We start from the raw sequence: 25,929 nt of genomic DNA on the forward strand, positions 1-25,929 counted from the left end.
AAGAAAAAAAGACAACAGCCCAAAAAATTATCCACTATAAGAAAAAAAGACAACAGCCCAAAAAATTATCCACTGTAAGAACAAAAAGAACAGCCTAAAAAATTATCCACTATAAGAAAAAAAAGACAACAGCCCAAAAAATTATCCACTGTAAGAAAAAAAGACAACAGCCCAAAAACTTATCCACTATAAGAAAAAAACAGACAACAGCCCAAAAAATTATCCACTATAAGAAAAAAAGACAACAGCCCAAAAAATTATCCACTATAAGAAAAAAAGACAACAGCCCAAAAAATTATCCACTGTAAGAACAAAAAGAACAGCCTAAAAAATTATCCACTATAAGAAAAAAAGACAACAGCCCAAAAAATTATCCACTGTAAGAAAAAAAGACAACAGCCCAAAAATTATCCACTATAAGAAAAAAAGACAACAGCCCAAAAAATTATCCACTGTAAGAAAAAAAAAGACAACAGCCCAAAAAATTATCCACTGTAAGAAAAAAAGACAACAGCCCAAAAAATTATCCACTATAAGAAAAAAAGACAGCCCAAAAAATGATCCACTATAAGAAAGAAAGACAACAGCCCAAAAAATTATCCACTATAAGAAAAAAAGACAACAGCCCAAAAAATTATCCACTATATATTTTTAGAATAACTTTATTTTTAGCGCACCAACCTCCACTTCTGGAGGGTTACTTCGTTAGCATTAGCCACATTAGCTGAAGGCCTTAAAAATTTTCAGCCTATGCTTTTTTTTTTTTTTTTTTTTTTTTTTTTTTTTTTTTTGTGGTGGCCTTAATTTTAAAGCAAGAGACCTTTTGGGTAAACAGCACCCCCTTAATTGAAAAGGTGGATGATGGGTTTTTTTTTCTTATAGTGGATAATTTCTTGGGCTGTTCTCTTTTTTTTCTTATAGTGGATAATTTTTTGGGCTGTTGTCTTTTTTTTCTTATAGTGGATAATTTTTTGGGCTGTTCTCTTTTTTTTCTTATAGTGGATAATTTTTTGGGGTTGTTGTCTTTTTTTCTTATAGTGGATAATTTTTTGGGCTTTTCCCTTTTTTTCTAATAGTGGATAATTTTTGGGGCTAGTGGATAATTTTTGGGGCTGTTCTCTTTTTTTTCTTATAGTGGATAATTTTTGGGGCTGTTCTCTTTTTTTCTTATAGTGGATAATTTTTTGGGCTGTTCTCTTTTTTTTTCTTATAGTGGATAATTTTTTGGGCTGTTCTCTTTTTTTTCTTATAGTGGATCATTTTTTGGGCTGTTGTCTTTTTTTCTTGCAGTGGATATTTTTTGGGCTGTACTCTTTTTTTCTCAGAGTGGATATTTTTTGGGGGTTGTTGTCTTTTTTTCTTATAGTGGATAATTTTTTGGGGTTGTTGTCTTTTTTTCTTATAGTGGATAATTTTTTGGGCTTTTCCCTTTTTTTCTAATAGTGGATAATTTTTGGGGCTAGTGGATAATTTTTGGGGCTGTTCTCTTTTTTTTCTTATAGTGGATAATTTTTTGGGCTGTTCTCTTTTTTTCTTATAGTGGATAATTTTTTGGGCTGTTCTCTTTTTTTTCTTATAGTGGATAATTTTTTGGGCTGTTCTCTTTTTTTTCTTATAGTGGATCATTTTTTGGGCTGTTGTCTTTTTTTCTTGCAGTGGATATTTTTTGGGCTGTTCTCTTTTTTTTCTTATAGTGGATCATTTTTTGGGCTGTTCTCTTTTTTTTCTTATAGTGGATAATTTTTTGGGCTGTTGTCTGTTTTTCTTATAGTGGATAATTTTTTGGGCTGTTCTCTTTTTTTTTCTTATAGTGGATCATTTTTTGGGCTGTTGTCTTTTTTTCTTGCAGTGGATATTTTTTGGGCTGTTCTCTTTTTTTTCTTATAGTGGATCATTTTTTGGGCTGTTCTCTTTTTTTTCTTATAGTGGATAATTTTTTGGGCTGTTCTCTTTTTTTTCTTATAGTGGATATTTTTTTGAGGTTGTTGTCTTTTTTTCTTATAGTGGATAATTTTTTGGGCTTTTCCCTTTTTTTCTTATAGTGGATAATTTTTTGGGCTAGTGGATAATTTTTTGGGCTGTTCTCTTTTTTTTCTTAGAGTGGATAATCTTTTGGGCTGTTCTCTTTTTTTTTCTTATAGTGGATAATTTTTTGGGCTGTTCTCTTTTTTTTCTTAGAGTGGATAATCTTTTGGGCTGTTCTCTTTTTTTTTCTTATAGTGGATAATTTTTTGGGCTGTTCTCTTTTTTTTCTTATAGTGGATATTTTTTTGGGGTTGTTGTCTTTTTTTCTTATAGTGGATAATTTTTTGGGCTGTTCTCTTTTTTTTCTTATAGTGGATAATTTTTTGGGCTGTTCTCTTTTTTTCTTAGAGTGGATAATTTTTTGGGCTGTTCTCTTTTTTTTCTTAGAGTGGATAATTTTTTGGGCTGTTCAGTTTTTTTTTTATAGTGGATAATTTTTTGGCTGTTGCACCTCTGGGCCACTGCAGAAACCAGCCACAATAAACATTTGAAAGAAACAGTGCCCCAGTGTTTCACTTTCAGCTTCAGAGTTTGTCATGTCTTTTATGTGTTGTGATTGTCTCTGTCCACTCACCATATATTTTTCATTAATAAGTTTTTATTTTATTTTTATCACTTACTAGAAATTTCAGGTGACCCCATTTGAATTCCAGGTGACCCCACATGGGGTCCTGACCCCAAGGTTGGAAAACCCTGTTTTAATCAGAAGAGCTTTTGTCACTGGAAGCCACTGAGAGAACCCAACATTTTAAGCTCAATTAATGAGTTTTCAGAGACTTCGATGAAGACTTTCCTCTGCTTGTTTCTGGTTGACTTGATTTGGTTTGATGTTTGTTCCTTCGAGGTGTCCGTCCTAAGCATGTGGACACAGAGGTTTCCATCATGAGGAAACTGGTGCATCACAAGAACATCCTCCAGTTACTGGACTGGAACACCACTGAGGGTGAGAAACAGGTTTTCAAACAGGGCTGTCAAACTCATTCTGGTTCAGTTCCATATTCAGCCCAGTTTGATCTGCAGCGGGCCAGACCAGTAAAATAATGACTTAATAACCTATAAATAATGACAAATCCAAGTTTTTCCTTTTTGTTTTAGAACAACAACAACAAAAAAAAAATTAAATTATGATAATATTTACATTTTACAAAAAAGGAGTGAATAACCTGAAAAAAAAACCCAGAAATTTCATTTGAAAAATTAGTGCAATTTTGACAATATTATGCTTCAACTTATTATTTCTACATGTACATTTACACACAGTGTTCCATAAACATTTGGTAACAGGCAGAATATTGTGAAAATGTTGGAGTTTGGAACTAAAATTTGAACAGTTTCTACAATATTACGTCTGTTATCATGAACACAACTCCAGATCCCAGTGGATCCATAAATGCACCAAACATTTAGGAACAGGCAGAATATTGTTCAAACGGCACATTTGGGGTTGTTCATCTTTGTTTTTATTTATGTATTTATTTGTATTTTATTGTGAAAGAATAGTTTTGTAAATGTAAATATTTTTACAGTGTAATGTTATTTTTTTCACTTAAATTTTTTCCACATAATTTTTCTCGAAGAAAATGTGTCGTCATTATTTCTGGGTTATTGTGTTGTTATTTTGACTGTAGCTCACATTGGTCTGTATGTGGAACCTGAACCAAAAGGATTTGTTCAACCTGGACTGTTCAGGTTCATTTTTGCACTTTCATCCTGCAGGGCCAGAATTAACCCTTTGGTGGGCCAGGTTTGGCCCCCGGGCCGCATGTTTGCCACTTGTGTTTTAAAACAAAGATGCTGCCTCTGCAAAAAAACCTCCAAATCCCCAAACCCTTTCTGTTTTTGTCTGTTTGTCTTGGTGCAGAGCCTTATGTTCTGATCATGGAGTATGTGAGCCATGGAACCCTGAGGACCTTCCTGCAGACCAACAGGCTGCAGCTGAGTGCAGACCCTGAGCTGCAGAGCCTTCTCACCATCGCTTCCTACCACATCGCTTTAGCCTTGCAGCACCTGCGCTCCAAAATGGTAGTACACTATAAAAAGTAATCTTGTTGACTTTATTGACTGAGTTCAACTACAGCGAATGTTGTGGTTGAATGACTGTTGTTCAGGCACTTCCTGTAGCTGTGTGTCAGTGTGGTTTCATGCCTTGATGCTTTGATGCTCCTGTAACACACTCCTTCATGTTATCACTGGTTGCAGATTGTTCACTGTGACTTGGCTCTGAGGAACGTCATGGTCAATAAGTTTCCTTGGGAAGTGAAGCTGGCGGAATTCGGCCTGGCCAGAGATTTAACACGTATGACCAGTCGACACAGCAGCCGCTGGAGAAACCCACGGGTCAGACAGCATCAGAACTCACAGATATATATACACACACACACACACACACACACACACACACACACACACACACACACACACACACAAACCAAGGTTCAAATAGTTTTGGATTTTTCATTCTAGTTTAGTTTTATTAAGTTTTAACTTTTTTTTTCTCTAATTCAGTTAGTTTTCATTCGTTTTTAGAGCAGGTTTGCTAGTTTTTATTAGTTTTCATTTTCTTCTAAATGCTTAGTTTTAGTTTAGTTTTAGTTTTTTTAAATATCTTTTCTCTTCTTCTCTGTCAAATTCAACTAAATCCCAGACAGGACTCTGCTGCTTTCTCCCAGCTATAGTCTCCATGTTTCCAGGTAGAGTGGGGACGAAAAGCTGACACTAAACGACAAGTGACGGACCCTTAAATATCATATGGTGTCATCAGCTAAAATTGCTTGAGGGAAACAAATCGATTTTGTATCAATCCAACATTGACAAAGATGAAAGCGAAGGGAATTTTGTCCATAATTTTTATCCATTTTAGTTAGTTTTGTAAACACACAATACAGTTTCAGTTAGTCATGTTTTCTTTCTTTTAATTATAGTTTTTATTTATTTCAGTTAACGACAATGGTTTTACAATTCTAGTTTTTGTCATTTCGTTAGTTTTTGTTAATGATAACCTTGACACACACACACACACACATACACACACACACACACACACACGTACACAAACCCCATTCCAGACACAGACACACACTTAAGGTTGTTTGATTGCTTGAGGTGTTGGATTGTCTTATAGCAGTGGAGGACACGCTGGTAGAAAAGCTGCATTTATTCTCCTCTACATTGTAAATTATTTTTCCCCTCATAAAATTATGTTTCCAATTTTCTATTCTTTTCTCTTACTATTTTGAATTTATGAAATCACTGCTCTGTTATTTCACCTCTGTTGGTTAAAAGTGACAAATCTGTAGTTTAAGAACTTTTAACCCCTAGTGTCCAAATGTCCTTTCTGTGATACATGACTGATAATACAGGGTGGGGAAGCAAAATGTACAATATTTGGAGGCAGGGATTGAAAGACAGTGTATGACCAATTAGTTTATTGAAAGTCATGAGAATTTATTTGCCACAAGAAAATGTCCATAATAGAAAATGTTTTTATTCTATGTGTCCTCCTTCTTTCTCAATAACTGCCTTCACACGCTTCCTGAAACTTGCACAAGTGTTCCTCAAATATTGGGGTGACAACTTCTCCCATTCTTCTTTAATAGTATCTTCCAGACTTTCTGGTAATAGTTTTGCTCATAGTCATTCTCTTCTTTCCATTATAAACAGTCTTTATGGACACTCCAACTATTTTTGAAATCTCCTTTGGTGTGACGAGTGCATTCAGCAAATCACACACTCTTTGACGTTTGCTTTCCTGATTACTCATATGGGCAAAAGTTTGTGAAAAGGTATGGATAATAGTGTTAGGTATGATTATGACATCAGTATATGTTTGGGTTCAAAGCAACTGACGTAGTGTCTGCTGAGAAAAAACAACTAAATGTTCATTGTAAATTTTGCTTCCCCACCCTGTAGTTTATTTTGTTTCTGTAGTATCAGGGAGAATCAGGTGTCAAACATCATCTGATTCAGAGGTACCAGGATTTTGTGTAGTGAATTTAATTTAAAGTCTCAATTGTCATGAAAAATTTTAATACAATTAAAATGTGATGTTTACTTTGTAACTCAGACAAACCTAATAACAAGTTCAGTGTTGTGTAGTCACAAAGTAATAATACTTCACTACTGTACTCAAGTATGTTTTGGGAGAATTTTTGATTCTGTTTACTTTTACTTTTATTCCACTACATTTCCTAACTTAATTACATACTTTTACTCCATACATTTTTAATGCACAATATTGTTACTTGCTACAAAAATTTTTTTTAAGGGAATTCGGTGTGTTCACTGCTGAGTTTACTGGTGACTGCAACAAAGTCAGGAAGCTGATTTGTCATTGAGCCTAACTGCATAATGCACAAGTGCAAACGACAGTCCACACTCAACCTGTCAGCAATCTGCACTGGGAACAGCAGTAATATTCCAAATTCTGACGCCTTTGGTTGTTATTAACATTTACTTGTACTTTTGCTTTCATTACTTGAATACATTTAAGTGTAGATTACTTGTTATACTTAAGTACAGTAAATTCTACAGACTTAAAGACTTTAATTTGAGCAGCATTTCAGTCGGTGACGAACTTCTACCAAAGTAATTTTTTGGTTGGATACCTGTACTTCTACTCAGGTCTGACTTTCCAGTACTTTATACAACACTGAGCAAGTTATTTAGAAAACTGAATCTAAATGTTTTCAACTTATAAAAAAAACTAGTGTGTTGACCTTTGGGGATCCACAGGTTCTAGATGTGGTAGTTTTTATGCTGTTCTGTATTTGTCCAGCAGTCACTGCCAAAGTGTTCTGGGTACAGTAACTTGATTGTAAGGCTGTTGTATTCCAGAATTACTAACATCTCCAAAAATGTCGGTCCTATCAACTTCCCGTTTTCACTAGTCTGTTCGTTGGCCAAAAATACATAAATATGACAAACTACAGCAGTCAGCTCTGTACGGATTTTGTGTGACTCTTGAGACACACACACACACACACACACACACACACACACACACACACACACACACATACACACACACACACACACACACACACACACAGAGGACACATTGGCCCAAAGTAGGAATTTATGATGAATTAGTCCACAATGTTTGGCTGTGAACTCATTATGTGGGTCAAAAAGTGATTGAACATTTTTTTTAAAAATAGCCTTTTAAGCCATAGAGCACAGGTGTCAAACATGCGGCTCAGGGGCCAAAACCGTCCCGCCAAAGGTTCCAGTCCGGCCCGTGGGATGAATTTGCAAAGTGCAAGTTAGGGCATCAAACTCAAAAATAAAATCATAATAACCTATAAATAATGACATCACCAATTTTTTCTCTTTGATTTCGTGCAAAAAACATTAAATTATGAAAATGTTTACATGAACAAACTATCCTTTAACAATAAAATGTGAATAACCTGAACAAATATGAACAACCTGAGATTTTTAAAGAAAATTAAGTGCAATTTAAACAACATTCTGCCTGTTACTAAATGTTTTGTGCCTTTGTAGATCTGCTCTGTAATGCACATGTATAAATGATAAGTCGAGGCATAATATTGATAAAATTGTACTTATATTTCTTAACAAATTACATTTTTTTCAGGTTATTGACATCCTTTTTGATGGGATAGTTTGTAAATGTAAATATTGGTATAATCGAATGTCACTTTTTGCACTAAAACAATTTGGAGTTGTCATTATTTATTGTATTTATTTATTATCTCATACGATTATTTTACTGGTCCGGCCCACTTCAGATTAAATTGGGCTGAATGTGGCCCCCGGAAGAAAATGAGTTCGACATCCCTGCCATAGATGATGGTCTTGGTCTTAGATGGTTTTAAAATAAAAACACCTCCGATTTATTGATCATTTTGACACAGGATTTAAAAAAAAAAAAATCACATGCTCTCCCAAGACGTTTTTAATCAGGCTAACATTTTAAATAAATAAAATAAATAAATCTAAAGTCCATTTGTTCCCTCATGATAAATCACCTTTAATTAGCTCTCTGTATAGATCGAATGAATGTTAAGAAAACTGCGTCCTGTCTGTGTGAGTTAACACAGTGGCTGTGAGGTGCAGAAAACATAACCACAAAACACAATACACAACAATAACAAAGCACAAAACCTTATTTGACATGTGCTTTTCTGAAAATACACTCTCGTATTCTAAATATTCTGTGTAGCAACTTCCTTTGCAACAGGAAACAACTCTCAGAGAGATGTGGTTTGATCTGGGGTCGACAAGTCTTGTGCTCATTGTTTAGCAACATTTGTCTCACACTGTGCAAAAATAGTTCATTTTTAACCCTGTTCTGTGGTGTTAGCATATATTTCTTCTTAAATGTTAGACCACACAAATGTCACACCTGTGAATTTTCCATTCTGTGTTATTTTACAGCAGCGTGTACCTCTTCGCTGGTATCCACCTGAGTACTTCAAGAACAACTACTACAGTTTCAAAGGGGATGTGTGGGCATTTGGCATTGTGTTGTGGGAGATGCAGACATTTGGTGAGTGGATGAAAATCAGGTTTATCTCATGTTTGGCACAAATAGATCAGGTTTTAGGAGTCAGGTTTTGCAAGTAAATTGCAAGTTGTGGCAATGAACTGATGCTGTACTGCAGTGGTTCCCAGCCTTTTTTGTGTCCTGACCTCATTTTAACAGCAAATTTCTGGCGAACCCAGACATTCAAAACAGAGACAATTTTTTTGCAAAAATTAATTTGTTTTTGATCATGTAATAGTTTACTATACTATGTTTCAAATAAACGTTAATTTTAGACAACATTTAGTCTATATAATGTATATTATCGTGGACAGAGACAGTAAATCCAGGTGTAGATTACTGCACAAAGAGAGAATTTTATTTTCCTTGGTCAAGATCTGTCCAGTCAGTCCAGCTGTGATTTACAAGGAGGACAATTAATACTGAACAAACAAGAACTGAAACTATGAATTATGAAAGAGCTGCAGCATCTGAAACTGACCACAATGAACATTTGACAGATAAACAGAACCACAGTGCTGCAGTTTCAGACTCACAGTTTGTCATGTCTTTTATGGATTGGGATTATCTCTCTCGACTCACCATAGATTGTTTATTATTATTATTTTATTTATTTTTTAATTTTTTTTTTTTTTTACATTTTTATCAATTACTAGAAATTTCAGGTGACCCCATTTGAATTCCAGGTGACCCCAAGGTTGAAAAACACTGCAGTACTGTGTGATAGGACCCCAAAAAGTGTGAAAAATGCAATAAAGAGTTAGGACTGTAATCTGTGCTCATATCCTAGAATGTTGGAAATGGAAATTTTCTCCCATGTTTATTCTGGTATAAAGCTGGTCACAGAGCCATACTCACTCTGACTAAGCAGTGAAAATAAATTACAGCATGACATTAAAACATGCTATATTTTTCTAGATAGAAAGATCTAAGCATTATTCATAAACACAGCAAGTATAAACAGTGAAAGTGAAAAACTTTGATTTTTAAAAAAATGATTCTTATATGTATGATATTTTCACATTTTCAGGTACATTACCATACCCAAATCTGGAGACATCAGAGTCTGTGGTGTACCACATCTGTATCGGCCATAAGAACACAAATCCTGAAGGCTGCAGACCGGAAATGTAAGTGGTATAAAGTGACAGAAAACCTACACTTGTCAGAAAATTTTAATCAAAAATGGAATAGTCTATATTACAACAGAAATATCAAATTCATTGGTAGTTTAGAAGAAAGAAAACCTCTGTAATACAAGAAAACACAGTTAAGGTCAAAATTCTAATTCCTCTTCATGAAACCAGACCTTAGCAAAAAGGATCGATGCTATAACTGTAAAACAACACAGATGCTCAATAAGACTGAGATCTAGGCTTTGACAAGGCCGCAGTACGACCCACACTTTAGTGTCTTTCAAAAAGTGTTAGAGGAACTTAGATGTGTTCCGACCAGATTCCAACCAATGAAATGAGGGACCAAAAATGTATTTTTTATAAGGCGCATTATGAAAACTTAAAATACATATTAGAAATAATATTTAAAATACTTAATAAATTACTTAATATTTAAAATAAAATAATTAAGATAATGTTTATGTAACTTAACAGTAAACACACAATAGACAATACAATGCATGTAATTTTAAGATTACAAATAAAGTGAGTCAGTTAAATATTCACCCCTTATCAGACTGGGTTCATCTCTGCTGTAGAAATGAACATGTTACCCTGGGGCTCTCAAGTGGACATTCAAAGAACTGCAGTTGTTGACACTGAACGCTTCCTTTTTTGCTTCCATGGGTTGCCTGCCTTGTTAAGCTAAAAATGTTGCTCTTGACTGAAGTGTACTAACATCCCAACGTTCAAACAGTGACTTGGTGCATTCTGCTTCATAACTGGACCTTTGCTTTTCTAAAACCCCATAGACTTCATATCATGCGAGACTGCTGGCTGGAGCCGTACAATCTGAGACCTTCATTCACAGATATTGTCCACATGCTGGAGAACATCATGGAAAATGATGCGGTAATAAAAAAAAACAAAAAAACAAAAAAAACAAACATATTTTAAAATCGTGTCAAATAATGCTTAAGTTATAAGTAATATTTCTGTAAACTGTAATGAGATGGAAGCCTGAACAAAATTATTCAACACTTTCAGTGCATTGTTTCTTCTAGTAAACCTGTTTTTTGTTTTTTTTTGTTTTTCATAGGAGATGACATACTTATTTTTAGTAACTGTTTATAGAATCTATAGACAGTCACTAAAAATACACACTATTGTGTTCCTCTACACCACTTGGAGATACAGTATAATATATTAGATTATTACGAAACATTGTTTGTGATCAGACAAATTTCTGTTCCGTTTGCAGGATTATGTGGATGTTGAGAGTCCACGGCTCATGATGAAAGAAGAGGCTGAATATCATGAAGCTAAAAGTTTACAGGCAGCGAGTGTCACACTGGAAGACACCACTGTCTAAACCACCAACTACACCTACTGTAACGCACCAGGTCAAGCTAGGTTTTAGGCTGTTTGTGTTTGTTTTAATGTTATCCATTCATTAAGCTGTGGCTACTATCAGATGATGATAGAAATGAGTGCCAAATATGATTTTACATAAACAGTAAAACTAATGCAGGCAGAAGCTGACTTATATTATAATATTCATATTTAATTTTTCTTATTTATACTGTGACTGTAGTTGCCCTTCCTAATTTCTTATTTTTTTGCATGTTTGTCACACTTAAATGTTGCAGATCATCAAAAAAACATTTATTTTAGACAAAGATAACACAAGTAGACACAAAATGCACACAAAATATGGTTGAAACATAAATAACTGTGGTTTAGCACATCTTTGGAAAGCTGAGTTCCAGTTCTCTGGCCACATCCAGGCCTGATTACACCCACACCTGTTCTCATCAAGAACTCACTTAAACAGAACTTGCCTGACTGAGTGAAGTAGACCAAAGATCCTCAAGCGCTAGAGATCATGCTGCAATTCAAAGAAATTCAGGAACAAATGACAAACAGAGTACTAGATGGTATTCACTGATGTCACACATGTGGGACACTGGGTCAGTGTCTGCCATGTGGAGGGGCAAACAGATGCATAGTTGACTGTGCTTGCCCTTGTATGTACATGTGCTTTGTTCAAACTGTGACCCACGGCCGCTCCACTGCACAGAAGGACAACAGTTAACACCTGTGCCAGACGCAGGAGCTGGTCTTTCCAGAACCTGGACGTTTGGAGCATGAAACGCTTTGCACCCGGCCTGGATGTTTCGAACCCTGGGATAAAGACGTTTCAGACCAGACTTAACGCGCTGATATACACGTAAATACAAGAAATATGTAGATGTGTACAACAGAGAGATCATGTGTCATTGTCAGTCTTAGGAGGATTTCATGTGTCACTCCTTCGGTCGTTTGTATATTTCAAAATAAAATTAAAGTGTTTTGTCCAAACCAATAATTACTTTTTTTTTTTTTTTTTTTTTTTTACCTTAGATTATAGTTAAGGTAATAACTTCTTCTAAACTAAGTAATGTAAACCTCATCTTATTAATAGTTATAGAGGTGCATGTTAGGTTTCTTTATTCATAGCCAGGATAAACAGGAAAAACTTTGAGCCAACCAGACACACAAGGATTTGTTATGATCATTTTGTACAAGGTACTGTATTTATTTAATCCCTCTGAGTAATATTGTACACTCTCTGTTGATAATACCCCCTGTAGGGTTAGGGTATGTATGGGGTCAGATATTTTATTTTATTGTTATTTTATGAATTTGTTTATTTCGAACATGCAAAGAAACAAAATAAAATAAAACAAAACAAAATAAAACATTTAAATGGACAGAATCTGTCTTTAAGCACATACAAGTCTGGGTTTTGCATGGTTGAAAAGGGGTAGGAAGAAGTCTAAACTTATTTAATCCAGCCCCTCAGTGCTTTTAAACCTTTATCATTAACTTAATACAAGAATCAAATAATACTGTTTTCCTAATTTTAGCATCGAACCACAACAAATACATAATGCAGTAACTGAATTATACACAACAAAATGTTCATGTCAGGACAGTCATACAAACAGACTCAACAATTCAACCATTTTCTTCAGCATAAGGGTCAGCAGATAGCAGCAGGTGCTGTTTGAGCCTCAGTATGGTGACTGGGGTGGGGTCTCGGGGGGCGGTGATGTCAGGTGAATACCATCTATTGAGATCCATCTGTGTGGAAAAGGTTATTAAGCCATTTCTAAAGCTTCGGGACTCAAACCACAGTGAGAGCCATTATCCAAAAATGGCCAAAACATGGAACAGTGGTGAACTTTCCCAGGAGTGGCCGGCCCAATTCCCCCAAGAGCGCAGTGACGACTCATCCAAGAGACCCCACAGCATCCAAAGAACCGCAGGCCTTACTTGCCCCAGTCAGTCAGTGTTCATAACTCCACCATAAGACAGAGACTAAAGGGCAAAAATGGCGTGCATGGCAGAGTTCAGAGAAAAACCACTACTGAGCAAAAACAACACAAAGGCTTGTCTCAGTTTTGCCAGAAAACATCTTGATGAGCCCCAGGACTTCTGGGAAAATACTCTGTGGACTGACGAGACAAAGGTTGAACTTTTTGGAAGGTGTGGGTCCTTTTACATCTGGTGTAAAAGTAACTCAGCAGTTCAGACATAGAACATCATACCAACAGTCAAACATGGTGGCGGTAGTGTGACGGTCTGGGGCTGGTTTGCTGCTTCAGGACCTGGAAGGCTTCTGTGGTCAATGGAACCATGAATTCTGCAGTCCACCAAAAAATGAAGGAGATTTGAAGCAATATAGTAAAAAAGGCTCCAGGAAACATCTCACACCCCACCTTTAAAAACTGTATTTTGTCTTAAAAAAAAAAAAAAAAAAAAAAAAGAAAGAAATCAGGAAGGGGGCAAACACTTTTTCACACCACTGTATATACTTGTCTTTTTTTTTTTTTTTTTTTTTTTTTTACAGTATAAAAGTACATTTTTTTTTATTGGGCTGCACTTGTGCAGTACAAAGCCAAGAGTGTTAAAAATAGACCACTCACTTCCTTTAATTATTCATTTTCTTCTTTTCCTTCATTCACTTTTTGCAAACTCTTCAACAAGGTTAAATCCTTTCCTTATTTTTTTTAACCTTGAATTTTTTAAAAACTATATACACAGGTTACTTCTAAGTCACATCTTATCACTTCTTGTCTTGTGTTTCTTATGATGTTTTTATTTATTTAACAAATGTATTATTGTATAGTGCTTTGGTCTGTTGTTTTTTGATGTGCCTTCTGAATACATTTAAATTCGATGTACTGTATTGCGGAAATGTTGCTACTGTATCAGTAACGTAACATAAACCAAACTGAAATAACAGTGAACTTATAGCCTCTGATTACTGGTAGACCGTAGTAGAAAGTTTAAACATATTTTAAAACTGAAAAAGTGAAAAAGTTGCACAGCTCCAACTGTTGTTTCCTTTCCTCTTTCTGTGAATAAATCCACTTCAGTGAATTTCTTCACTGTTTATAACATCACCAATGTCTCATTGTAATTGTTGTCTTCTGACCACATGTTACATAGACCAGTAAAGGGGTCAATATGTAACTGAGGGAATTTGAAGTCCATGGGATATATTTTGCATACATTTTTTTTAAAGTAAAAAAAAAAAAAAAAAATTCTAATACTTTTTATGTTCATTATGATCATGTCTTTAAAAATTCCATAATTATTTAATTATGAAAACATTCAGTCATTATTAAATGATTAATAATTAATACATGACTAGACATACTAGAACTAAATAACGAACAAATTTAATAACAACCACTTTCTAATTAGCTGAACAATAAGAAAATGAGCTTATTCAAAAATTGTTTTGATTGGGTTCTTTTTATTAAGTTGAGATAATTACCCATTACAAAAACACCTGTCAAAGGAAGAGTGTCAGTTCCAAATCACATGACCTGCTCCACATGATGTCATTTCCTCCTGAAGAAAACCCTGGCAAGACTCCAAAATATGTTCTTTCTCCTCTTTCTTAGTTATTTAATATAAAAGTAGTGCGTGAGTCAAGTGTGTATTCATTGCACTCTTATGTCAGCAGTGTTGACATAAGACAACAGTGTTGACATAGGAGTCACCAGTGTTTGCTCCTGGAGGATTCTGTTGGGTTTCTGTAAATTAGCTTAGAGTCTGGTTTGGACCAACTCGATATGTAAAGTGTCATGAGATAACTTTTGTTATGATTTGGTGCTATAGAAATAAAATTTGGTTGATTGATTGTTACCACAATATCTTAATAACTTTCAATTTCAATTTTACTCAATTGATAATTGGGTTGTGAAAGGAGATGTAGAGGGGATTGTTTTCACATATTCTTATGGCGTCATATCTCTGTAACATGAACCATGTACAGCCTCAGTCCCATCACCTCCACATGGGTTTTTCTTTAGATCAAATTCAATTTGCAAATACAAAGCGTGTATCTCCTATTGTACTTTATTGCAGCTCTTCTTAATGAGATATTTAGACATGTAATCGAATTGAGTCAAATTATGGCTGTGTTTGCTTTTCATTTTACAGTAATTTGCATGAAATGTCACTTCTGGGGTTAAAGAAAACAAGACGGTTGAGTTTTTTTGGTAACATCTGTGTCTACTTGAATTTCCCTCAGGATTAATACAGTATCTATCTATCTATCTATCTATCTATCTATCTATCTATCTATCTATCTATCTATCTATCTATCTATCTATCTATCTATCTATCTATCTATCTATCTATCTATCTATCTATCTATCTATCTATCTATCTGTCTATCTTGTGTTAATTTCTGATTTTAATCCATTGTTTTCTGGCTCAATGCTTGATTCAATAATACTCATACACATTCACAATTAATATAATACACAACGTAAACAGTTTGCATTTTCAGTTTTTGTTGAGCAAAAAACATCTCCAGGGGAATAATCTAAAAGTTGTGATATTTTTTAGAAATCATAACCTTGATTAATCATAATATTTGGATATTTTTTCCAGTCATAATTTAATGTTCAGTTCCAGATTTATTCATTGCTTTACCCCTCTGAGAGTCTGGTTTCGACCAGCTCTATATGTGAAGTGTCATGATATAACTTTTGTTATAATGTGGGGCTATATAAATAAAAAATAAAATACATTTGATTGATATATGATATTTGGAAGAATCTTTCTGTAAAAATGTCATGTGGTGGTACGGTTATGCTGATTTTCAGCCTGAAAACAGCAAAAATGTCAACTATACCTGTTAACTATGTTACCCTGTAGAGGTAACTCAAAAAGTCCCTCAATTATATATTGACCCAACCAACAGTAATGCAACAGTCACAGCTTTTACAAGAGAAAACATTCAACACAGGAGGAAAAAAAAAAAAGAAAAAGCAGCATTTGACCCAACACACACTGAAAGCAAATAACTGATACACAAAACTGTTAAATTGTTAGACCATATATTACAGTCGGCGGATGAAAACAAAACAAAACACAGTAACCTGGTATTTACGAGGTGTCTGGAAGGCAGCACGGCTTTAATTTCTCTGGGCGGTGCGTTCAAGACACCTCCTTTAGTTCGGAGCCAATAGGATCCAACCTGGAAACACGCGTTTCTACGACACACTGGCCACAGAGAGTTGCAGCCCACGGCCTACCAACATGTTTCTCCGTGTGTTAGAGGTGATTTATTTCTTGTATTTCGCCTCTCACATCCCTATCACCTTATGCATTGACCTCCAGGCCCTGCTGCCTGCACAGGTGTACCCACAGTGGGTAAGTGGATCCGTCTGATTCTGATGGGACATGAAGTCACTTTGGAGTTTGTAGTCAACATGTCATTCACTCTGTAAATGTGTTTTTCAGCTGAAGTATCTTGTGCAGTGGTACGCAGGTGCGTTCAGGGACCCCATGGTTGTGGCCCCTCCAGCCTGGTTCGGCTCCTTCATTGTGTGTGAGGCTCTGCTGCAGCTGCCGTTCTTTCCTGTTGCTGCCTATGCTTTCTGGAAAGGTCAGTCCTGTCCAAAATACACCTATGATCGTAGACCTGCTGGGTTAGATGGTGGTCATGTGTGTCACAGCGTCTGCCAGGAAAACTCAGCCCGTGTTGGACATCCTACAGTGATCATTTCTGGACATCCAGTGGAGGAGGACAGGACAAAGCAGTGAATAGATTTTTTTTTTTTTTAGCGTCCAGGAAAAGCACAGATGAACTTATGGGAAAGATTTAGCAAGTAAACGCGTCTGTGTTTAGTTAACACTTCTGTCTGAAGTCCAGTGAGTGTAGAGATGTGAGCTCCACCCTGCCCTCTGCCGGATGTCTGTGCTCCTACACCCTGGAGCTTTCTTTCTTTTTTGGTTTGATTGGCACCCGATTGAACCTGCGCATTACCGCCACCTACCGGACTGGAGTGTGGTTCAGTAGATCATCAGGGGGAAAATAAATAAATAAATGAATGAATGAATGAATGAATGAATAATAAAGGTAAAATAAAGTAAACAAATAACTCTATCTATCTATCTATCTATCTATCTATCTATCTATCTATCTATCTATCTATCTATCTATCTATGTGCTATCAAACGATTACAATTTTTAATCAGTTTAATCACAGGGTTGCTGTGGATTAATTCCAATTAAATCGATTAAATATCATTCATTTTTAATCTATATTAATCACGTTTCAGTTTGTATGAGCAAAGAGACTCAAGAAAGAAGGGAATATATATGCACTTATCATGTTTGTTGTAAGCTGGGTGACACGTTAGCCAAAGTGCTGGCAGAATACCCATCTAACGTATGCTTCACGTTAATGTGGTATTTTAAGCTGGAAGTGCTTCAGCGAACTGAAAACTCCTTCCTGGGAGTGTGCGTAATACTTTAAGTCGGTTGACTATTTTATCTTGGTGTTTTTGTCCTCATATTTCCATCCAGAGGGCCAACGTGCTGTTTAGCACCTTCCATCTCTATTGGTTGGCGCTGTCGCCTGACACTACCGGGTCAACTGCCCATTTGCACATGTGTGACGGTCACTCTACTTGGACAAACTGCCCCAAATGCATTGGCAGAGACATTCGCAGTCATTTTGCGCTGCAGATGAGTTAATTGTGTTAAAATTTTTAACCAGATTAATCACGATGATGGATTAATCGGCGTAAATTTTGACATCTCAAATAAATAAATAAATAAATAGAGAGGCACTACTCATGGCTGCACCAGAACAGGCCCTGAACACCAGAGCAGTAGAGGCCAGGGTCTACCACACCAGAATAGACCCCAGGTGTAGGCTGTGCAGAGAAGCCCCTCAGACAGTCCAGCACGTCACAGCAGGTGTAAGATACTGGCAGGCAAGGCATACATGGAACAGCATAACCAGGTAACAGGTGTAGTGTACAGGAACATCTGTACTGAGTATGGACTGGAGGTCCCAGGGTCCAGATGGGAGACACCCCCGAAGGTGACAGAGAATAAACAGGCCAAGATCCTGTGGGACTTCCAGATCCAGACTGACAAGATGGTGATGACCAATCAGCCTGACAGAGTGGTGGTGGAGAAACATCAGAAGACAGTGGTAGTGATAGACGGAGCAAACCCAAGTGATAGAACAGCAGAAAGAAAGAGCACGAGAAGGTGGAGAAATACCAAGGGCTGAAAGAGGAGACAGAGAAAATGTGGGGTTGAAGGCAACAGTGGTGCCAGTAGTGATGGCGGGGGGGGGGGGGGCAGGCACTAGGGGCAGTGACCCCCAAACTGAGAGGATGGAACCAGCAGATACCAGGAACAACATCAGAGATCTGAGTCCAAAAGAGAACAGTTCTAGAACAGCTAAGATCCAGAACAGAACCCTCAGGCTCCCAGACCTCTGGTAGAGGACCGAGTCTGAAGGAGACACCGCCCAGGTGGACAGAAGAAGATTTATATTTATATATATATACTTAACAACAAAAATGAATAAAATAAATGGATGAATGAATGAATGAAATTCTTCCTATTAACCCTGTGTTCTACTGGAACCTAATTCATTCATCAGCCACTGCCCTCCCTGCATCTCCCCACAGGTTACCTGATGTGAAACTCAGTTTTGTTTTGAGATGAAATGATTTCAGTTTGCGCCTCTCCTCCTCATAGGCCCCACAGTCTATTTTTTAAAATTTCTTTTTTTTTTTTTTTAATTGAATGCATTTATTATTTGACCCTACAGTCTAGCAGCACATGTTGAACAGATTCAGTGACCCCACAGTGGATACATATCCCAGTTGGATGCTTCCCTGTTATTTGAAGCGTGCTATTGAGTCCATTATGACCTACTCTGAGGCGGTTCCTGTCCAGCCTTCTTCCACATCCAACAAATCTTTCAGTGTCATGAAGATGTCTCCCTGTGTCCACTAAATCCCAGTATTCTTGCCATGACTTCTGCATTTGTTTCTTTATGAAAGATTTACCCTCCCTCCTACTCAGTGGAATATTTTTGTTACTGTTTCTGTTTTGAGTGATTGCTTGGCCAGAATATCTACACGAGCAGGGACCCACACAAACCAGACATCTATGCCCTTGCTGTGCAATTTGCATAATACCTGGTGAATTTGGAAAATGATATCCAGTCTACATGATTTAATTGATTTTATGCTTGTTAATGCTACCCAACTGTCAGATGCAATTAGAGTATCGTGTGTTCTTCTCCAGCCACTCTAATGCTGTAAACTCCACAGAATAAACTGATAAGAGATCTGTTGTTCATTGCTTGATTGCAATAAAATAACAATGTACTATCTTCCCCTGGTGATGACTGCCGTGCACTAGACATGGCCCTCTAGCTCAAATAAACTACATGGTAAATCTAGACTTTGTCTTGATATAAGTTTCTTCACAGTTACATTAGTGTTTTGTTCAAGAACGTTGTCCCTGCACTGTGTGGCTTCTATTGTAAGATTTTCTGAACTGTGTACTTTGACTAATGTCTCTGCCAAAAGTTCTGCTTTTTCACTATTACTGATTGCTATTGCGTTACCACTAATTAACACAGGTATTGTTAAATTCCTCCCAATTCCATTCATCTTCCTTATCATTCCCCATACGTCTGACAGCTGAGTTTCTCTTCCTTTTGAGCCACAATATTGCCTCCAATATGTACGTTTAGTTGATCTGATAATCCTCCTTACTTCTGCCTGTGATTTTTTTGTACTTCATCAGTTTGTCCAATGAATGATGCTTCTTTAACTGCACTTTAACTGAATGTCCTCTTCTTCTTTTTAATTGCTTGTCTGTAATTTTTATCCCACCATGGTATATTCTTTCTCCTTCTACCTCCCACACTTTTTGGTATTGACTCTCATTGCTGACTGTATTATAACTTCCTCTAATCTTTTATTTAATTCTTCTCCATCTGATATATCTTTGCTCTTTAGGTTCTCACATCCTCCTTTGTTTTGTGTTTGAAAGTTCTTCCAGTTAACTTTACTTAACCTCCATCTTGGTATCCTCAGTTCCTCCTCTTGTTGTATTTCTGTCCCCACTTTTATCACAATAGGATACTGATCACTGCCGACTGTTGACTTGTTGATTACCTCCCCTGTTGTAATGCCTGCTGTTTCATTTGAGACTAATGTGAGATCAATTGCACTCTTGTTGTTTTTACTGTTGTATCTGGTTCACACATCATTCACACATACTAAACCCCTTTCCACCATATAGTCCACAACAACTTCCCCATTTACATCTGTTTTCTCACTTCCCCGCAGTGTACTATGTGCATTAAAATCTCCACACCACATCACCTTACTCTGTGCCTGCCCACCCACAGTGTTTAATGTATCAGAATCTACTGGACTGCATGGATTATAATAATTAATTATACTACTAACTCATCCTTTCCTGTCCATATCGTAATCCCTATTGGTTCATGCTCTGTTCTGATGTTAATGATCTTAAACCGGTGTTTTTCAACCTTGGGGTCGGGACCCCACGTGGGGCCGCCTGGAATTTAAATGGGGTCACCTGAAATTTCTAGTAATTGAAAAAAATAAAAATAAAAATTTACTAATAAAAAATATATGGTTAGTTGACAGAGATAATCCCAATCCATAAAAGACATGACAAACTGTGAAACTGAAACTGCAGCACTGTGGTTCTGTTTCTGTGTCAAATGTTCATTGTGGTCAGTTTCAGATGCTGCAGCTCTTTCATAATTCATAGTTTGAGTTCTTGTTTGTTCAGTATTAATTGTCAGCCTTGGAAATCACAGCTGGACAGACTGGACAGATCCTGACCAAGGAAAATCCAATTCTCCCTTTGTGCAGGAATCTACACCTGGATTTACTGCCTCCGTCCCTAATAATTTACATTATATAGACTAAATGTGTCTAAAATCAACATTTATTTGCAACATAGTATAGCAAACTATTACATGATCAAAAACAAATACATTTTAGCAAAAAAAAAAAAAAGTCTCCATTTTGAATATCTGGGTTTGCCAGAAATTTGTGATGTTAAAATGGGGTCAGGAGCCACACAAGGTTGGGAACCACTGTCTTAAACCCTGTCCCACTCTGCACAAATGAGACTACCCCACCATCTTTGCTGGATCTCCTATCATATCAGACTGGTATATATCCCTGTATTTAACTAAACCCACTCCAGCCTCAGCCAAGTTTCCTGTACACACATTATATTGGGTTTACAGTGAAGAGTTGATACAAACTTTTTAAATTCCTGACCATTAGCTATCAAGCTTCTTGTGTTCTGTTGCAGTATAGTTAATACTATGTGGAACCACCACTGCATAGTTGTGACTGAACAGTTCATCCCTCCTTTCAAACTCTCCCCATCCAAGATCTCTGATACCCAGATATTTTTCTGCAGACTTGACGACTGTTTTAATATTTTCTGTCTTCTTAGCTGTTTGTGCTGAACAATTTATTTCCTCAACCATAAACAGTATTAAGTCATTTCTCTTCACAATTAGTGTGTCATATTTAATCTTACTGCATCTTTCACAAGATTTCACCACATTAGTATTTGCAGTACTTGCCTTCATATTTAATTTGTCTGACTGCATGGCTAATTTCTTGGCGGCCTCTGCATAAGTGATCCTCTGTGAAGTTTTCAGATGTTGCACCTCAGCTGCTCTCTTGCTAAACTCACATCCTCTGTAAGCAGAGCTATGCTCTCCTCAGCAATTACAGCACTTTAATGCTGCCCCATTTTCACACTTTCCGTACTCATGCTCTCCGGCACATCTTCCACATCTTTGCCTTCCGCTGCATACTGCTGCTGCATGCCCAATTTTTTTGACATTTAAAGCACCACAGTGGTGGTGGTATATAAGGCCTGACCGCATAACACATGTACCCAATAACACACTTTAATTGGAAGCCTTTCTTCATCAAAGATTCATAGAATTGACAAGCTGCCACCCTTCTCACCATCATGTGTTGTTTTCAAGTGCTTCACCTCCTTCACATTTGCTCCTGTCAGATTTTCTTTCACCTGCTCTGCTGTCGTGCTGGTAGGTATGTTTGAAGTGACCACCTTGGACCACCTTTTTATCATTAACCAACAGAGATGGGTAATCCCAGGTTCATCAAGTCAAAGTCCTGCCATGTATTGGTTCCAACCTTTTCATTTAGCACAGGTGATTCCACTAATTATCTCTTCTACCTGGATGAGAAGTTGTGCTCAACCAAATGGGCTGGTTCAGTGAACAGGATGGAACCAATACATGGCAGGACTGTGACTCAGTGAACCTAGGATTACCCACTTCTGGTAAGCAATGTTGCTTTCTTACCATCAGTCTTATTTACTCTAATGGCTTTGCTTTGTTGTGCACTGTCCCTGCTAAAAATCAATAATGCTCCATTATGCAGAACTTTAGCACTTTTAACCTCACCTATCAGTTCATTTTTTGCTTTGGTCAGACGGACCGTGCTCCACTCACCAAACGAGTCCCCCTCTTCACTCAGCTTAATAATCATTTTCAACTTCTCCTCCTGCCTTTTCATTATAGGTGAATTTTGCTGATGGTCAGATCCTTCTGTGTATGAGCCTTGATTTAGCTGTTTTTTACATTTTCTCCTCACACCATTACTTCTGCTCCAACCTTCAAATGCCCCACCATCCTCCTCCATTCCATCTAGTGCACTTCCTAATCCGTCTCTTCCGTCTGCCATCCTGTCCATTCATAGTCTGGTGGGCCGACCGCCACCCTCCACCTCAGCACTAAGCAGGAAGTCTCCTTCAGCTGGCCACCCTGGATCTGGTATTCTACATGACATTAAACAAGTAGTGGAGGAAGCGTTCAGATCCTTTATTTAGGCAATACCACACTGTGGTAATACTCTACTACAAGTACAAGTTCTGCTTTCAAAATGTAGTATTAGTAGTAAAATATATTTCAACTAAGAACAAAGTGTTCTTAGTGCAGTAAAATGGTTCCTGTCAGTATTTTACTGTTTAGTCTGAAGGTTTGAGATTAATTTATTGCTGCATTCATTATATTTAACTGTAATACATGTTAAAGGTTGAGATAACTTTAACAATTATAGAAATTGCTGACATTATGTTGTTTTGCTGTAGATTAATCTATAAGACTGTCATATGTTTGTTGCATCACTGTCACTGTGTGGAAACCGTGTCGATTTAACAGTAGTGGAGGAAATATTTGGTTAGACTACATGAAAATGTAGTCCTTCCCTTTATCACAAATATTTACACATGAACACATTTGGAAATACACGATTTTCACTAGACAGGAAGGGGATGAAAAAATCTAATCTGACAGACAAATGTAATGGAATAAATTTAAACACTTGGCCCTTATAGGTTGTTGAGTACAAGTCAAACCTCCTAAGACCCTGGAAATGTCAGCAAAGTACCAGCTTTTTTTGTTTTTATTAAATAAGTGCCTATATAGGAAACATTGTGATGCAACAGTTTTTTCAGATGCAGTTTTTAAAATTGTTATGGAATGTCCTTTGTGGTGGACAGTTTTCTTTTTTTGTGTAAAGTTGTGAAACTCTTGTCCACAAATGTGGACAGAAAACCCATCGCTGGGTCTGAGGAGGATAAATAATCAAAAATGAGAATCAATTAAAACCCTGGCTTTATTTGTTTAATCTTTTCACCTAAAACCTTTTTAATGTGTAACAGTTTCACCACTATAAGGCCAAAATGAACAACCTTTGGAGGCAGGAATAAAAGATACTTAGGAGAGGGTTGAAATATACTGAGTGCAAAGGGAATAACAGCAACAAGTCAGGAAACACTGATGTGAATGGATGTATTCTGACATTTTCACCAACATCAGAACTAGAGTACAACAACAGTCTATCCCTTTAGTCATAGACACACATTAGAAATAAAATAGAAATTCTGAATATTTTTGTAGATCACAGATTTGTTACTGCTTGTACTTTAGCTGATTTTCTACTGCTCAGACACTTTGTTATAATGTTCTTATTCCTGCTGTTGCCCCTTCTCAGAGGGCCTTGGGGTTGGTTTGGGCTTGAAGGGAAAATGATATTAAAGGCAATGTATAATGAATGCACTGTAATTCCATTCCTCTGTATGTACTGTTACATTGCTCAAAAAAGATTAAAAAAAGAAAAAGAAGAAAGAAATCCTACAATGTAATGCACGTTCTGTGTCTAATCGATCGATGTTGCAGCACCGGAGGGCATTTGTACAGATTTTCCTCAGCCTTCACAGGCATGATCACTGCCAAACTTGCCAAATGAACAGAAACATTACCTGACTATCCACTAGGCGCAGTTTTATGTCCGTATTCAAATGTTTTGAGGTATGCTGGGCGATTTTTACCCTCTTTCTACGTATAGGCACTTTTCACACACAATGACACCACGGGTACAATGCCACTAGTACTAATAATGCATACGTTGTGCAGACTGGAACACCTTGTGACCATGTTGTTGTCTTCACTTTCAGGAGGCTGCAGGTGGATCAGGACTCCTGCGATTGTTTACTCCACACATGTGGCCACCACATTGGTTCCGATCCTGGCCCACATCCTCTTCTATTCGTTCCCTTCAGAACCACACCTGGGACCCCAGACCATGCAGGAGCGCTGGTTTCTGGTCTCCATATATGCACCATACCTAATTATACCTGTGATGTTGCTCCTCACCATGCTGCTGTCCTCCACATACAACCACACCTCCACATCTGGAAACACATCAGTCAAAGCCAAGAAGAACTGAAACAGCCTTCAGTTCACTAAGATTTTAGATTATATTCTATTTTTCTGATAGCACTTGTTGTATTAGATTGTCTGAGTGGGTTTTAATTTTCCTGAGAGATATTTTCACGCATAAAATGTTCACATGGTACACACACTAATATACATTTTCCTGTGAAAAGTGACAAAACCCAATAAATTCAAATTGTGTTCACATGGGGCCAACAGTGTTATTGTAAAAATGTTCATGTCATACCTATCAGTGCATATTTTACATGTTGATATTGATAATAATCATCATAAATGGCAAGTCAGTTTCTTTCAATTTGGACAGAGCTGAGTTTTAATATGAAAATGTTCACTATTGCAATATAAATGTTCTGTTATCACTAGCACAACTGGACCTCTTTCTGTGCCAAAGGCAAACGTTTTGGCTGCACTGTGAAATGCAGCATATATTGGTGCACTATGAAAGTTGCCACTTTTTATTATTTTTTAAGTTTTGAAAAAAGTAACAACCATCCATTCATTTTCTGAACTGCTTCGTCCTTGTGAAGGTCTAAGCAGGTTGACAGTTCATTGCGAGTCGACAAACAAACATGAACAATAATTCACTCTTACATTCACAACTATGGGCGGTTCAGAGCGACCACCAAACCTACTAAGATGCATGTGTTTGGACTGTGGGAGGAATCTGTGGCACCTGGAGAGAACTCGCATAGAAACACTGAGCACATGTAAACTCCACACAGGAATGCCAGCAATTAACAAACTTTTGCTTCTAATATGTGGAAGCTGCTCAGTTCACTACATTATTTCAAGTGTCAGTGGATGTAGGTTTTCATGCATATTTATTTCTCAATCTCTTCAGATACAAGAAAATACTGTACATACTTTACTATAGTATGTACAGCACTAAAAAAAGTTTCAGTGTAAAAAACAGCTTCTATAAACCAAAGTGGTCGTATTTAGTGTGACCTTCCTTTTACACTTAACATGTCTTTAATCCTTTTTTCAGATAGTATGAAATTTATGGCATTCACTTTCTGATAATTTATTCCAGGTTTCTTTCCAATTTTTGCTGCTTTTTCAATGGGTCAGGGGTCACACTAAGTTCTGACTTAAACCTTTAGAACCCATTTAGTTC

At 36.9% G+C, this 25,929-nt stretch overlaps 2 protein-coding genes and 1 long non-coding RNA gene across 5 annotated transcripts in view; all 3 read left to right on the top strand.

Annotated features, from left to right (window-relative positions):
• LOC115432269 (tyrosine kinase receptor Cad96Ca) overlaps positions 1-12,032 on the top strand; it is a 35,200-nt gene extending 23,168 nt beyond the window's left edge. For 2 of the 3 annotated variants that reach the window (XM_030153166.1, XM_030153164.1), the window contains 7 exons: positions 2,870-2,968; positions 3,887-4,047; positions 4,225-4,362; positions 8,425-8,536; positions 9,564-9,663; positions 10,461-10,560; positions 10,910-12,032. In XM_030153166.1, the coding sequence (XP_030009026.1) occupies positions 2,870-2,968; positions 3,887-4,047; positions 4,225-4,362; positions 8,425-8,536; positions 9,564-9,663; positions 10,461-10,560; positions 10,910-11,020 (821 nt within the window). In that variant the 3' untranslated portion in view covers positions 11,021-12,032. The remainder of the gene's footprint in view (positions 1-2,869; positions 2,969-3,886; positions 4,048-4,224; positions 4,363-8,424; positions 8,537-9,563; positions 9,664-10,460; positions 10,561-10,909) is intronic. The other variant, XM_030153165.1, reaches the window with a different exon arrangement.
• Positions 12,033-12,288: 256 nt separating this feature from the next.
• Positions 12,289-25,825, top strand: LOC115432271 (uncharacterized). The gene is made up of 3 exons (XR_003937184.1): positions 12,289-12,299; positions 13,978-13,980; positions 25,687-25,825. It is a non-coding gene; the product is annotated as an uncharacterized LOC115432271 (long non-coding RNA).
• On the top strand, positions 16,231-25,174 carry tmem97 (transmembrane protein 97). The gene is made up of 3 exons (XM_030153167.1): positions 16,231-16,368; positions 16,459-16,603; positions 24,533-25,174. Exons 1-3 carry the CDS (start codon positions 16,255-16,257, stop codon positions 24,802-24,804), a joined length of 531 nt encoding a protein of 176 aa, XP_030009027.1. The 5' UTR covers positions 16,231-16,254; the 3' UTR covers positions 24,805-25,174.
• Positions 25,826-25,929: the final 104 nt, after the last annotated feature.

Source organism: Sphaeramia orbicularis, chromosome 13 (genome assembly GCF_902148855.1).
Source record: "Sphaeramia orbicularis chromosome 13, fSphaOr1.1, whole genome shotgun sequence".
Classification (NCBI taxonomy): Eukaryota; Metazoa; Chordata; class Actinopteri; order Kurtiformes; family Apogonidae; genus Sphaeramia; species Sphaeramia orbicularis.

Coding starts and splice junctions, on each gene's coding strand:
- tmem97 (XM_030153167.1), top strand. CDS start 16,255: ATGTTTCTCCGTGTGTTAGAGGTGATTTATTTCTTGTATTTCGCCTCT. Junction 16,369..16,458: donor CACAGGTGTACCCACAGTGG/GTAAGTGGATCC, acceptor TGTGTTTTTCAG/CTGAAGTATCTTGTGCAGTG. Junction 16,604..24,532: donor TGCCTATGCTTTCTGGAAAG/GTCAGTCCTGTC, acceptor CTTCACTTTCAG/GAGGCTGCAGGTGGATCAGG.